Here is a 14574-nt window from a genome sequence, read left to right on the forward strand (position 1 = left end):
ACAGACCCCTGAGGGACACCACTGGTGAGCACCATTCAAAAACTGAAACTGTTCCATTTCAAGGTAGAAGATGGAAGTTGGGACAAGATAATAGTAAAAAGCTACAGGCAAAAGTAATGAAGAGTTCTCCAAATATTATTTAAATATGTTAGAAGAAAAGCTGGAGAAATATTGATAGGTCTGCTGGGCTTGAAGGGAGAGAGAGAAGGAAGAAGCAAACGTAAGGAGGTCAGTGCAGATAAACAAAGTTCTTTCTTTATATACAATTCCACGAGATCATTTGTTAAGTTGCTTTCAGATATCTTTGGATAGTACAAGTGATGGGTTATAAGATTTCAAGAAGCTTTGAAAAATTAAAAAAAGAAATAGATAAACTTGTAAATTAATTACCTGCCAATAAGGCAGCATGGTGAGATGATAGTTCTGGGAAAAAAATGGCGGTAAATAGTTTTGTTACTCACCTGACAAAATGAGTAATGGTTTGATAATGAACAGGTATATATGCAGATGGCATGATCTTTTTAGCTGAGTTAGCAGTGGGAACTTACTCTTTGTGTTGATAATTGCCTAGCAGCCAGTACAATAAATATACCAGTACAATAAATATACCAGTACAATAGTGGAGGATATGGTAGAAGTTTAAAGTTAGGAAATGTGGTGGGGTTTAAAAAATCAGTTTTCTAAGTAAGCTCGTTTAAAACCAGTTATGAAAGACCCCAAACTCAATGAACTTGTGGCCTTAGAACACTAACTTGTTGAAGCTGTTGTCACATGACAAATAATCTGTAATATTCTTTTGAAATATAAAGCAATTTTTTAGAATCAAAGAATATGTCAATTTGGAAAGGACCCATAGGGTTCATTAATCCAATTCCAAGTTTATTAATCCAATTCCCACCTTAGCAGGAAGAGTAAATTCAGAGGTGAATCTCGAGGCACCGTTCTGTTGCGTGACAGTGCTAACAAGGCAAGGGTTGATTCTTTTCGATAGATTGGCAATTGCACTTACTATTGCAAAATGTTTGAGATCAATATCGTTGCATTCTTGACCTGTTGTAATGCTGTCAGAATGAGCTTACTAGTGATAATAAATATACAGGTCAATGTAAACAGCTTATCTTTCAGTAACCCATCTTTGCTGTTAATCATGAAAATAGTCCTTCCATTATGTGTCTATTCTCTGTGTTTATTACTTTACATCTTAAGTGAATCATACTTTGATTTGATTATCAAAGGTCGTTATTCCAGAGGGAAGCTTTTGACAGTGAATGGCTCTTAAGCCACGGGTAAGAGTTGTGGTTTGTTTTATTTAGTTTGATTTCTTCCCCTATGGTGATTTATTTTACATTTCAAGTGCTCCCAGTGTTAATATATGTGATTTTATAGTAAACTAATTTAAATGTAATTTTTAACTTACGTAGTATTGTGTATATGGTTTAATCAGTGGCCATTACTAAAAACTATAAAAGTAAGCTCAGTAGAGTTGCATTGTAAATGTCACACATATTTCCCCTCATTAGGATGAAAAATCTTATGTCAGTTATTGTTTGTCCAGAACTTCTCTGAACTAAAGCTTCACTTATACCTTCCTGCATTTAATCCTGTGTTGATAATTCTAATAAAAATCAACTTGCATCAGGTAGGTGATAGATGTCTGATGGAACCATGTTTGTAGTTCTGTACGAAAGGTTTGAGTACACTAGATGATCTTCATCAACATCTGTGTTTGCAGATGGGAGGAAGAAACAGTGATTTTTAGGTTGCTTCTAATAAATAAATCTATTATTTACTGTGAAGCAGATTATGAACTGACTTTCTTGACTTTAAACAACAAGGTGTTGTTCAGTAACTTTATTTTTCACTGTGTTGCAATATTGTAGTTCTGAATTAATAAAAACAAAACAAACAGAACCCCCCCCGCCCCCCCTCCCCAAAAGCTGCACCAAGAAAACATGCTCAACAAAGAAAATCCAGTGTAGAACCTGCTAGTATTTCATGGTTCTCCATGCTGATATTTCATTTTTAGACAGCTGATGAGTTGTGTAACTGATTAATCAATGGTGTTTTAGTGTTCTTTTTGAAGGCTATTTAAGAAAGGAGGGAGGTTCTATGACATGTATCACAAAGAAGAGAAAAATGTGTTTTTCAGGTGATACTTTATTCCCAAAGTTATTAAAATTTTACAGTACTCAATATTTAAGTCCACCAGACTCAAATAGTTTTTTATACTCTGAAATTTGTTACTGAGTTTAAATGTGTTTTGGTGTTTGTTTCCTACAGTAGATTGCTAAACTAAATAGTATAATTGTGGTTCCAAAACTATGAAGTCACAAACTGATGTCATGTATCCTTCCCTTCATACTTCACAGCATGAAAGTTATAAAATCACCACAGTATAGAAATCCTTGTTGTCCTCTTCAGTAGGATTTATGATACTGGGTAGATTTTCTGCTTTTTACTGCAAGTAGCTTATTTCAGCTAAGTAATAGACACAAGTTATTCAAGGAACTAAAAGCCAGAAGACATGGTACCTCTACGAAATTGCTGTTGATCACTTAATGTGTTCGTGGGCTGTGTGAAATACAGATATATTACCCTGACTGACAAGAAGAATGAGCTGCAAGGATTTTCTGATTAGGAATTTCCATGTGTGGTATATGAGCATCTCATTTTTCTTTTGGCGTTTCCTAATTCATCATCATCACCATAATTGCATTTTCACGCCAATAAAATTGTCCATAAAAGAACCTTCATAGGAAAAAAACAAAACCCTGTTTTCAGCCTGGACTTAATTTAAAATACTAGGCCCTTTAAGAATAATAAAAAGAAAATCCTGGGCTGACTTGTGCAGTTCTGCTCTCATTTGAGACTTGGTTCTCAGTCTGGTATTGAGCTTAGTTGTAACTGCTGGTGATTGAGCAGGGAAGTGCTACCAGGCAACAGGTATGGTAGGGAATGTGTTGGATTGTCCAGTGACCAATTCAGAAGTGGCCCCAAAAGCTGCCCTGGATAATTTTATCTTCCCCCCATCTTTTGTCATATATATAATCTGCCTTGAATTCTGGTTCCACTGAAAGGTGAAGGATTTGCCTCAGACCAATTGTGTGAAAGATTATTCAATGTAGAATTGAGCTCAAGGTTCAGAGGGGGAAGGGCCAGTTCAGGTCAAGTTTGGAATGAGCTGTATGTTATAGGCAGGTGAAGACAAACACAGATTAAGCTGAACCTTCTTGCATCTTTAGTGATTCCTTTCTCTTTTTAAAGATGATTGAATGGTTAAAACTGAAGACTGAGTCACAGAATCTAATTCTTTGGTTGTAAATTCCATGTGTTACTCCTGTAAGATTTGTCAGTCTGTCTCAGAAACGTAAGACAATGTGGAAGGTGGTGTTGATGGTGGGAGAGAGAAAAGAATCAGCCCCATCTCTTTTATAAGTATGTCAGAGCCTGTCCCTTCTGTTGAGCAGTTTCCTCCTAAGATTTCTTGCAGTTGGAACTGCCACTTCAGCCCGTGTAATTGGGTGGATAGTTGCTTATATTTGGTGTTTCTTTTAAGCACCATTTGCTGTATGAGCACCGTCCTCAGCTCCACTATGAGAACTACACTGAAAAAAATAGCTGTGAGTAACTTCTGAGAAAATTACAAGCGGAGTGGAGGTAAAAAAAATACTACAAATAATAGTTTGGGAAAAAACAGGGACTGGAGAAATCTAAGGGAAGATGAAAGAAGCGTGAAAAAATCCTCAAGTATTTCCTGCTTCCATTGGCACCCAGAATGTATGAAATATCTTAGTCTTGTTTTAAAATAATGTATAGTTATTTTAGGATAGAAATGACCTTTTTGACAAGAAGTGTCAAAAATGAGGAGTAAGTTCCTATCAGATAAGTGTTTCATTTTCATTCCTTTATGATTCTCCAGCGATCACTTTGCAAGCCTCTTGGAAGGAAAGAAGGTAGTTGAAAGCTAAATCAGACCATTTTGAAAGAGGAAAGGAGCTTAACTTTCTGCAGAGAAATATGCAAGCCAAAATTAGGTAGTAGAGAGGGAATATGGAATGGAAAACCAGAATTTTTACGTTGGTTAATAGAATGGAGTGATGAGAGCTGGAGGCAGAGGTACACGCTAGCAAGTGCATGGCATAATTACCAAGTTGGACTAAACATTGGAATAAGTAATTTCTGTATGTTTTCTTGTATTACAAAAATAAGCTTAATTTCTCTTTTCAGCTAATACAGCTCATGTGACATAGCAGGATTTTAAAAACCTGCAGTTTAAGCACTACATACATATATTTCTGAAGTCAGTATTTTCATCGAATGTACAAAGCATAAATGTGGATTTAAAACTCTAATACTTGAATATCTCCTTTTGTGACTTTTGTTGCTTGGCATAAAAAGAATGATTCATGATTTCCCTCTTTCTTCTCATTGTCCTTTGTGAATGACTAAATCAGTTCTTTGCTGTGGTTCTAAACTGCTGTGTATTTGATGAAAATAATTAGCCAAAGCAAACATTTTTCCTAGAATTGTGGAGCTGAATAGGACTCTGGTACTTATCTTTGCTTACCTGTGGGGAGAGAGGTCAGTGTTTATGATCGAACAGGAGGTACCTGTTTTGACACCACATAAACAGAAGTTGGTAGTTTTCTGTTACAGCTGTGTGTTTTCAATAGCTACTGCAGAGTTGGCTGTTAAGAGCAGCTGAAGATAAGATCAAAAGTCATCAGTTCAAAGTTCAAATGAGATCATTAATTTCAAGGACAGAAACAGCTGAATTTGTTAGCCACTGCTTTTTGCCAGAAGCACTTCACTTGTACTGACAATTAATCTTGCATCACAAGTGAAGTAGATAAGGCCAGTTACTGAGTGCCACATTTCCTATCTGAGTCCATATAATTGTTTGGCATGGCTGACCACTGAAAATATAAAGCTGCTGTTGTAGCACACATTTTTATTAAACAAAATGGCAAATTTTGTAAATGTTTAGGTATTTGAATTCAAGCAACTATTCATTACTGAATTAATTTTTCATTAAAATGTTAGTAAACAAATTTTCCATCATTTTTGCACAGATTCCAATTTCCTTCAGAATATAAGAAGATTTTTCTAATGAGGGTTTGAACGAGTTCACCCAACTTTCAAGGCCAGTCAGACTTCTTTAAAAGCTATGGATAAAATCTCATTAAGTTCTCTCTGCCTTCTGCCTATGTTTCAGACACAGGCTGAAGCTTCTAGTGCTTCTGATATGTTAAAAGTGTGCAGAATTGTGGTTTTTTTCCCTTTTCTGAGTTTGTATTTCTGCCTGTGCTTGTAGAAAAACAAATGAAGAACTTTTACTCCCTGTGAGTTTGGAAAATGTGGTTGAATTGAACCTGGGTTTAGAAGAAAATAATAGCCTGTAGTTCTTCTTAATAGACCTAGTTCTGAATAGTGTGTTGCTATCATGTATAAGTCTTAAGTGATGATATTGAATGCATCTATTACATATAAAAGTTCAAAATTTTTCATTATTTTGCAGTAGTCTGTCAGAGTTGTATGGCTTTTTATTCCCTCTGCTTCAAGTGTGTATTTTTAATCAGAGGAAACCTGGAAATAATCATATTAAAAATGGCACAATATATATACTCTTAAGTAGGACATCCCAAATGAAGCAGATAAGGTCATAGGTAGGACATCACAAGTGAAGTAGTTACAGGCTGAGTCCATATACTAGTTTGGCAAGTATATACTCGTATATGGACAAGTTTGGATTGTATCCTCAATCATAAACATTTTTTTTTTAAATATAGGGTGAATATTTTTTTCCCAGTTGAAAAATCTGTCTGCATATGGTTCTCAACAGAAGAAATTTCTGTTATATAGGTAAAACTGTTCTATAGGTGCATTTTCAGTTTCATGTAGGTTCTCAGTACAGTAAGACTAGTTACTTGATTATTTTATTTATATAATCTGTTAGTGTTACCTTAGGTCTTTTAGCATATGTATCTAAATCTTGGACAAGCAAGTTTTAAAGCTCCAACTGACGAATTACGAGTGCAAAAGGAAATAGCAATCCTCCTGAATTTCCTAAGTAATTCTTAAATAAAACTCTTTACTAAAGAGAGGAGAAGGTGAGCTTGGCTGTTCACAGCAACTTTATATGCGTGTTAAAACGAGCAGTGCTGTCATTTCTGGTAAGAATTTCTGAAAGAATATAATCATCTCTTCAGATTATTGAGCAGCAGTAGATAAAATGAGGAGTCTTATGCTCAGTGGGGTACAGTTTAAATAGAGAAAATCTAAGGGGAAGTAGTTACATTAGTAGCAGATGGATTTACTTTCTGAATCTTGATCTGAGTAGAAGTCCTTGCATACTTAAAATTTGTCTTCCAGATTCTTAGCCTGATAAGAAATGTAGATAAAACAATTTTGTTTTTTTAACTTGGCTTCAGCTTCTGTGTTGATGTGTTTTGTTTAGACTTGCTATTGTTTGATTTTTATCTAGGCTATTTTTATGATTCCTACAAATCCCCCTCCAACCTTCCGGAAGCCAGAGCTCTGGTCTGATGAATTCACAGATTTTGTGAAGAAATGCTTAGTGAAAAATCCTGAACAAAGAGCTACAGCAACCCAGCTGCTACAGGTCAGTATTTAAGTTGCTGAGGAAAAGCACATTTTATGTTTGGGTTTTTTTTCTTTCTTTTCTCAAACCTAAAATGTTGTGAAAATTTGTAAGGGAAAATCTTGCTTCAACTGTTATTATACCTTATTTCTTTTCCACTTTGTAGTCTTTTCACTGTCAGCTCCTGTATCTCTGCCCCCATTTTATTTCTCTCGCTGCTTCGAAAAATTCATTGTTCATTAAATAGTTTAGGGCTGGTTCTTGCTATTAAAATTGGATCCTTGCTTTGTGGTTAAAGGCCCTCAATAGATCAGGATTTAGACAAGTGTTTACTAAAAGAACTGAGCCCAGGTTACTCCTCTGTGTGGCCCATGCATGGGATATATTCAGTCTTTCCTTCTGGTCGTGTCAGGTTGAGCAGGCAGGTGGCTGTGTGTCCTAGAAGCGTCTGATGCAGACAGGCAGTATCACGAGTTTGTTCATGAGTTCAACCAAGTGGGTGCTTTCCTGTGCCAGCCACAATTGGCAGTGTGGACCTTTGGAGCAAGGCAGGCTATGCCAGGCTCTCGCTTCCTGTATTACTCTCCTGCTAGATTTATTCTGTGTTGAGCTAGCAATAGCAGCTGTTAAATTCTAAGTTCCAGTGAACTCCACTACAAGGAGAACAAAAAATTTTGCAAAGTACTATTTGGTTATAGATCTGGCAAATTTGTAGATCATGCTAAGAATATTTAATTTTATACATTGCAAAATACCAAAATGTAGACCAAAAGGTAAGTAAAAATTGAGAGTTGTAAGTGTCTGTGTGGTGTATGAACCAATACTTGACACCTCCAAGATTTGATGTTTGTATGGTTAGCTGAATACAGACAGCTGGATAGAAGAGACTGGCATTAATGTGGGCAAGGAAGGAGAAACAGACAAAAAAAAGCTTCAGTGTGCATTACAGTTTCTTTCCCTTGCTTACTGACCAGAAAACCAAATACTGTTTGTTTATGAGGAGTCTGTGTTGTCTTTTTCCCCAGCTGGAATTTGGAGCATATGTGATGGAGCTGGAGGTGCTGTGGAAATGTTTGAGCAGAAATGAAAGTACTGCTAGTGAGGAGAGGTCATGGAATGAAAAAGACAGTAATTGAATTAATATATCAAGGGAGAAGATAGATAATAGGTGTAGGGCATGAGGCTTCATCAATTCTGTTCTTCATGGAACAGTTTTTAAATATTTAATAATATTTTTCTGAGGTACTTAGTTATATTTTGCCTAAATTGTACTTGCATATAATGATGCAAAAATCAGATTTTTTTCTAACAGCAGGTGTTTATTAGGCAGCAAAATGTGCAAATGGTATCATGCATGTTGTCTTAAATGAAGAAGTAATGTTTTAAATGACCTTGAATTAAAAATTATACTTCCCGCTCAAAGTAATGGCTTTTTTTACTGGTTCTGCATTTCAGCATCATAGATCAAGAAATGTTTTATAACATTTAAAGTATAGGTTGGTTGAAGTAAGCAGCCACAGGTGCTCTGGTTAGAGCCACTAATAATTTAACAAATCTCAACTTGTTAAGATTAATTAAATTATGAAATTGAATATCTGAAAAAGTTTGGTTTTCTATGTCAGATCATCACCATTCTATTTACAACATACTGCAACGATTTCTTTGGAAAATTGTATCCTCAATCATAAAACAGTTACTAAGTGATTACATTTCCCAAGGCTTGCAGTTATTAAAAATAATTAAAGTAAAATTTTAGTTATGAAGCAGCTGAAATAAACTGTATGTTGTGTTGGTGTAGATTTTGGTTATTGTGTAATGTACAATACTGTTTATCACTGAAATCTGTGGTGTTGAATAGGACTTGTAATTAAATCTGAAGCACAGCTGCTGTAATGATATTACATATTTTAATGATTTCTTTTTCCCCTAGCATACATTTATTAAGAATGCTAAGCCAGTTTCAATTTTAAGGGACCTGATCACTGAAGCTATGGAGATAAAGGCAAAGCGACATGAGGAACAGCAGAGAGAACTAGAAGAGGAGGAAGAAAATTCGGTGTGTACCCATTTTTCCTATAACCACATATACTTTACAGATAAGTTGCTGGTTTTCCCCTACTTCCTGTAGTTGTGTTCAAATACTTTTTTTTTTTTAACCAGTTTTCTGTGTGGTTTTAAGCCTATGAATTCTGAGTATTCCACTCTTAACTGTGAGTAATGCTGTATAAGTCAGCTTTCAGCACTATTCCGTGAAATGTCTTAGTAAAAAGCTTTTCTAGGAAGTAGGGAAAGAAACCATGTCAACTTCAGCTATTTAGACTAACATTAAAACTCCTCAAATTGTTTAAGGTTCTACTTTCACAGGTGGACTTCTAGACAAGTGGTTTAGTTTATAGTTCAGGGCACTTTGCTTGGTGTTTGTTTGGGGGTTTTTGGTTAAGTGTAATACACAGAATAGTTAATGATGACACTCAGTAAGCAGTGATTGCAGTGTGGTTTGAACCAAGTAACATGAAAATGGTGATGGCACTTCATTCTTAAGATAACATTGTCAGCATATGTTTGAGGAGAAAAGCGGATTGTGTGATAAGTAGGTTGCATTTAGAGTTGTTTGCCAGTGTTAAGAATAAATCTGTGCTCCTGGCATTATTTCTCTTCCCTATGTAATTTTTTCAGGTTAGTTTTGTGCAACACAACAGAATATGCTTCAAAGAAGTGTATTGCCAGATATAAAATGTGTGGTCATTCAGGGTCATTCAGAAAAAGCACAAAGAGAAGATGGAGACTGGAATGTTACAGCTCTGAGCAAACAGAAAAAAGCAGTGCAGTAAATGCAGTTTGTCCTATAGCAATTTGTAGAATTCTTGTTACAGAGTGCTGTGTGGTGATCTATATATAGGAATACTTTTCAAGCAGATTCTGTGCAGTCTTTTGTATCTCCAACAGTCAGTGTGGTTGGCTGCATTTTTTTTCTAAAAGTGTGTTCTAAAAGTATTGATAGCTTGTTTTTATAAAGGTGGTTTACTCTGAATTGTATTTGCTTAGTCAGTAATAAAAAGGCAGGGAAGGCTGAGATTATTTTTTATGTTGGGAAATTTTCCTCTGTGACTTGATATAGAGAGTTGTGTTTGTGACTTATTGAATACTTGATTTTTTAAGAGACTGATTTATTACTGACATAAAAGTCTGCTATCTTTACTAGCTTGCTTTCATCCGTACTGTTGCCTTCTGAACTGGAGGTGTTAAATGCTTGGGCAATGTTGATGTCTTTTGCATTAACCCAGAATTAAGCATGACATCTGATTACTTAGTCTGAGGTTCAGTTCACACTGCCAGGCAGAGTCCATGCCAGCTAAGGATGTGGTGCACACCTCCCTCTCCCACTGCTGCATGGAAGGGTGTAACACAAGTTTGGTTCACCTTAACTGAGGCAGCATTTAGCAGCTCCTCATGGTTCTTGCATGGGTACAGAAGCAGAATATAACGCTGCACTCTTCACTCTGCCACCCCCCACACTCCTTCCCTCCATACTTCCCCTCATTTAGTGTTCAATGTTAGAGAACCTCAAATCCAGGACTGGGCAGCAATCTGTTACTTCTCTTACCATTGTAGTAGTTGGGAATTCTGCCATGAGCTCTTGCGGTGCAGTAAGGGACCAAGTTATGAGTAAAAAAGACAGCAAGAGTCTGCTTGTCACTAAGTATAGAAGATAAGTGCCTCAAATCTGAAAGTATCAGGAGTATCTTTAGTTAACAGGGCTGAGAAAACAGAATCAATCACAGAGTGGCTGAGATTGGCAGACACTTGCAGAGGTCATCTTATCCAACCCCCCTACTTAAGCAGGGCCATTGAGGTTTGGCTGCCTGGGACTGTGACCAGGCAGTTTTTGAATATCTCCAAGGAAGGAAACTCCACAACCTCCCTGTGTAGCTGATGCCAATGCTCAGTCACCCCCATGATACAAATAGTGTTTCCTGATGTTCACAGGGAACCTCCTTCATTTCATTATATGCCCATTGCCTCTGCTCCTGTCACTGGGCACCACTGAGAAGAGCCTGGCTTCATCCTCCTTGCACCAGCCCTTCAGATATTTACACGCATTGATGAGGCCCCCTATGAGCTTTGTGTCCTCAAGGTTGAGCAGTTCCAGCTCTCAGTCTCTCCCCATGGGAGAGATGTTCCAGTCCCCTGATGATCTTTGTGGCCCTTTGTTAACCCTCTCTGGTGTGTCCATGTCCCTCATACTGAGAAGCCCAGAAGTGGACCCAGCACTCCAGGTGTGGCTGCCTTAGCAGTGTGGAGCCGCAGGAAAAGATTGCTCGCCTCCCTGCACCTCCTGGCAACTTAGTCTAATTTGTCTAATTAGCTACTTTTATTAAAAGGCTGGTTTGCTCTTTAAAATGAATGCCATTGTAGTATATGGAAATGCTAAATCTGTAATTTTTTTACTACACTAATAGAACTTTAGGGGCTATAAATCATATACCATTGCATGAGCATCAAGAAACCCAGAACCAGAAGTCAACCTCTGCTTGCAGAAATTGCTCTTCAGTATAAGGCAGAAGGTCAGAGCATTTGCATACCTTGCTCAATTTTTTTTTGTGATCATGATGTAGAGGAGTTCTAAAGGCCAGCCGTGCAGTGCTAGAGGCAGCCCTGCCTGTAGTTGCACAGGATGTTGGAAAAGAGGAAAGGTTTGGAAACTTCACAGGTGAGTAAGGGAGGAGGCAAATTTGAGGCAGAGCGGACTTCTAAGTACTGAAGAGTGACAGAATAGGATGAAGCCATGAAAGTGAGCTTGTGGATGAGACTAATCAGTTCAGAAAAGAAAGGTAGTAGAAAAATAGAAGAGCATGACTTCAGTACAGTGAAAGACAGAAGGGGAGAAATTGGATAACGAAGCTTTGTAGTATTCCCTTGAGTGAAGGGATCACTAGATGAGACTTTAACATCATGGAAAACAAAGGATGAGAGAATCTGGGTAAAAGCTTCAGCAATATATTCTTTCAGAATGCTTTTATCATCCTTTGTTTTATGATGTTGTGTACCCCTTTTTATTTTTCACTGCAGATGCTGACTTCCAGGCTGTAATTGTTTAACTAATATTAAGAAATAATTCCAAATGATTTTTACAGGGCTGTTAAGAAACATGCAAGAATATCTTGTCCAGGTAACATCCAAGAGGCTGTCCTGGTGTTTTTGCTGTAAAGTTTATATTGAAAAATTAAACACTTTCAAAAGTTTCCCATTATAAAAAGATCAAGTAAAAGAAAATTTTTGTACCTTCTATAAAAAATAATTCTGTGAATTTTTTATGTTATTGAGATTTTTTTTTTTTAGTTCCCTAAGTTTTCACACAGTTTTATGATTCAAGAAAATAATATGTGATAAGGTTTGGATGAAATATTTAACAGTTGTTAAAACAGGTGGTATTTGGTAGTAAGTGTGACTTTTGCTATCAGTAAATGTATGTCAAATGATTTTGTATTGCTTGGTAAGCCTTGAGTGAAAAAAGTTTTGAAATACTTAGCTTTAATAGAAAAAGTGAGGGTACAAGTGATTGAAATGAAGAATATTGATGGTGAGGTGAGGGGGGATTTCCTTGTTGACAAAAACAGTTTGTGGAATGACCCATGAATATCTTTTGTGTGTCACAATGCAGAAGAAATTTTTTTCTGGACTGGTTTTAGTAACTGTTCAGTTATAATACAGACTTCCTATGTCTTGAAGCAGTTTCAGTGCCGTACATCATTGTAAGAAATTCCAGATTCGTTTGAGAGGTAACACCAGAATCTTGTCCAAGGTTGCTGTCACCAAGATTCTAATCAGCCAGAAGTGCAAACTCATCCAAACCAGGAAACAGCAGTGTAAACTTGTCGCAGTGCCTAGGGGGCCCACAAGAAAGCTGGAGAAGGACTTTTTCCAAGGGCATGTAATACAGGGGCAATGGCTTTTAACTGAAAGAAGATAGATTGAGATCAAATGTTAGGAGAGGGTGTGTAACACTAACGGGTTGCCCAGAGAAGCTTTGAATGCCCTATTCCTAAAGAGGTGTAGGTCAGGTTGGATGGGACTTTGAGCAATCCGATCTAGGTGAAGGTGTCCCTGCCCATGGTAGGGGAGTTGGAACAATATGGTCTTTATTATCCCTTCCAAACCATTGTGTGATTCTTTGAAACTGCTACTGTTTGGTTGTTTTTTGTTTTTTTTGGGTTTTTTTGTTTGTTTGTTTGTTTTTTAATGAAAGACACCTGTAAGGTGTTTCTTGAATGCATGTTGCTCATATACTGCACAGTAAAAAACTCCTGAACAACATGCTGAGTGAAAGCCTGAACTAAGTGGTATTCTGATTTTAGTTTTTTAAATATACTAGGCAGAGGTTAATCAATAGACCCATAAGTTATTAGAAGAAACCAGGATAAAAATCTGGAAGAATAAAATGAAAACATTACAATATTTGTGTTTGTCATTTTAGAAAAAGAAACAATTCTCCCCAAGCCCACACTTCACTTCAGAATCATGTATAAATTGACAATAAGCTCAAAGGTTGTGTCTTTCATTTAATTTGGAACTTGTTTGTAGAACTGCCAGAAAAAGAGTAAACCAATTCTTTCTGTGCTTCTGAGTGCTTATCATTTTCCTTTTGGAAAGGGAAAGCAGATAATGTGAGTGTCAGTTTGGTAGTGGATGAAGTCAGCAGTCCAGCATTCAGGGATAATGATAAATAACCCTTACACATTCTTCCTCCTTATCCATCAGTTTTACAGAACTCTGTAAGAAATACAAGGCTGCTTGTATGTGGTTTGCATGACTACATGATCCTGTAATTCAAATGATAATACAGGTCTTGATAAGTCTGCAGTGATGACAACAACCCTAGAAAGAGCTAATGACAGTTGCTGTGTTACCTTACATAGCAGTAGTGACAGTAAGTAATGTGTATATTTCTTCATATTTTAATATCTATGAATGTTTTCAGGTTGTGAGTAGAATTGGAGTCACCATTCAGTTGCAAGGTAATAGCCACCTGGCATTTCAGTTTTGAAAAATAACACCTCAAAAATGTATTCTTTCCCAACCATGCTGCTCTAATGTCCTTAGTGTAGAAATGCAAAACCAGACTTGAACTTTGAGAAATGCGTATTTGACAATATCTAAAAGCAAGAGCAAATATTGGTGTTAGTGTTAAGTAGAATCTAGTGATGTTAAAGGTCTCTCATGGGCAGTGAATTGAATACATATACTATTGAAAAAGAATGGTTTGAGTTAACCTGGCAGGGGCTTGAATTTATTGATGTAACCCCCCAAGAATTTCCCGTGTAAATTGTGAGCAGTTCTGCTTGTTACTCACTAGTACATAATTTGAGACCCATCAAGAGGAAAGGTGTAAAATGTTCTAACTGTGAGGTTTCTTATGTTAGGAAACCTGTTTAACCCTAGCAGTTACATTTGATTACGTTTTTGTGCTTTAATACCGTCTTAAAGTCATATATTGTATAGTAATAGGCACTCAAGTTAAAAGTGACTTGGATAACTGGAAGTAGATTGGAGTGTGTGGATTTGGAGAAATAATCAGATGCAAAGTCTTTACAGTTATGTACTTAATTTTCAGGGTCAATTCAGGTAGTTGTCCTTCAAGTGAAGAAGAGTCACGTCCCCAAAATTGATTCTTATTTTTCTTTTTCAACAGAGTCTGTGAACATTTTATAGCATGAGAAGTCAGTAGTAATGTAAATATTTTTGCTATTCAAAACTTCATATTACAGAGCTGTAAATAAATGCCCAGGTTGAATACAGTCTTCATGTCTGTATCCTTCCTGAGAGATATATTATCATTATAAATAGTATGCTCAGAATTGATTTTATGCCTGTTATGAGAGCTGCTCATGTGATGAGAATGCCTTCTGACAAACTGACATGTTTTGATAGGTGCTGAGAGTTGTACAGGTTTTTTTAATTAAGAAGAAATCACA

General features: G+C 36.6%; 1 protein-coding gene across 2 annotated transcripts in view; it reads left to right on the forward strand.

The window, feature by feature from the left end:
• The window catches only part of STK3 (serine/threonine kinase 3), a 133409-nt gene that overhangs the window by 52700 nt on the left and 66135 nt on the right, over positions 1–14574 (forward strand). For both annotated transcript variants that reach the window (XM_040073495.2, XM_040073503.2), the window contains 2 exons: positions 6485–6622; positions 8532–8657. In XM_040073495.2, the coding sequence (XP_039929429.1) occupies positions 6485–6622; positions 8532–8657 (264 nt within the window). The remainder of the gene's footprint in view (positions 1–6484; positions 6623–8531; positions 8658–14574) is intronic.

This window comes from Hirundo rustica, chromosome 1 (assembly GCF_015227805.2).
Source record: "Hirundo rustica isolate bHirRus1 chromosome 1, bHirRus1.pri.v3, whole genome shotgun sequence".
Classification (NCBI taxonomy): domain Eukaryota; kingdom Metazoa; phylum Chordata; class Aves; order Passeriformes; family Hirundinidae; genus Hirundo; species Hirundo rustica.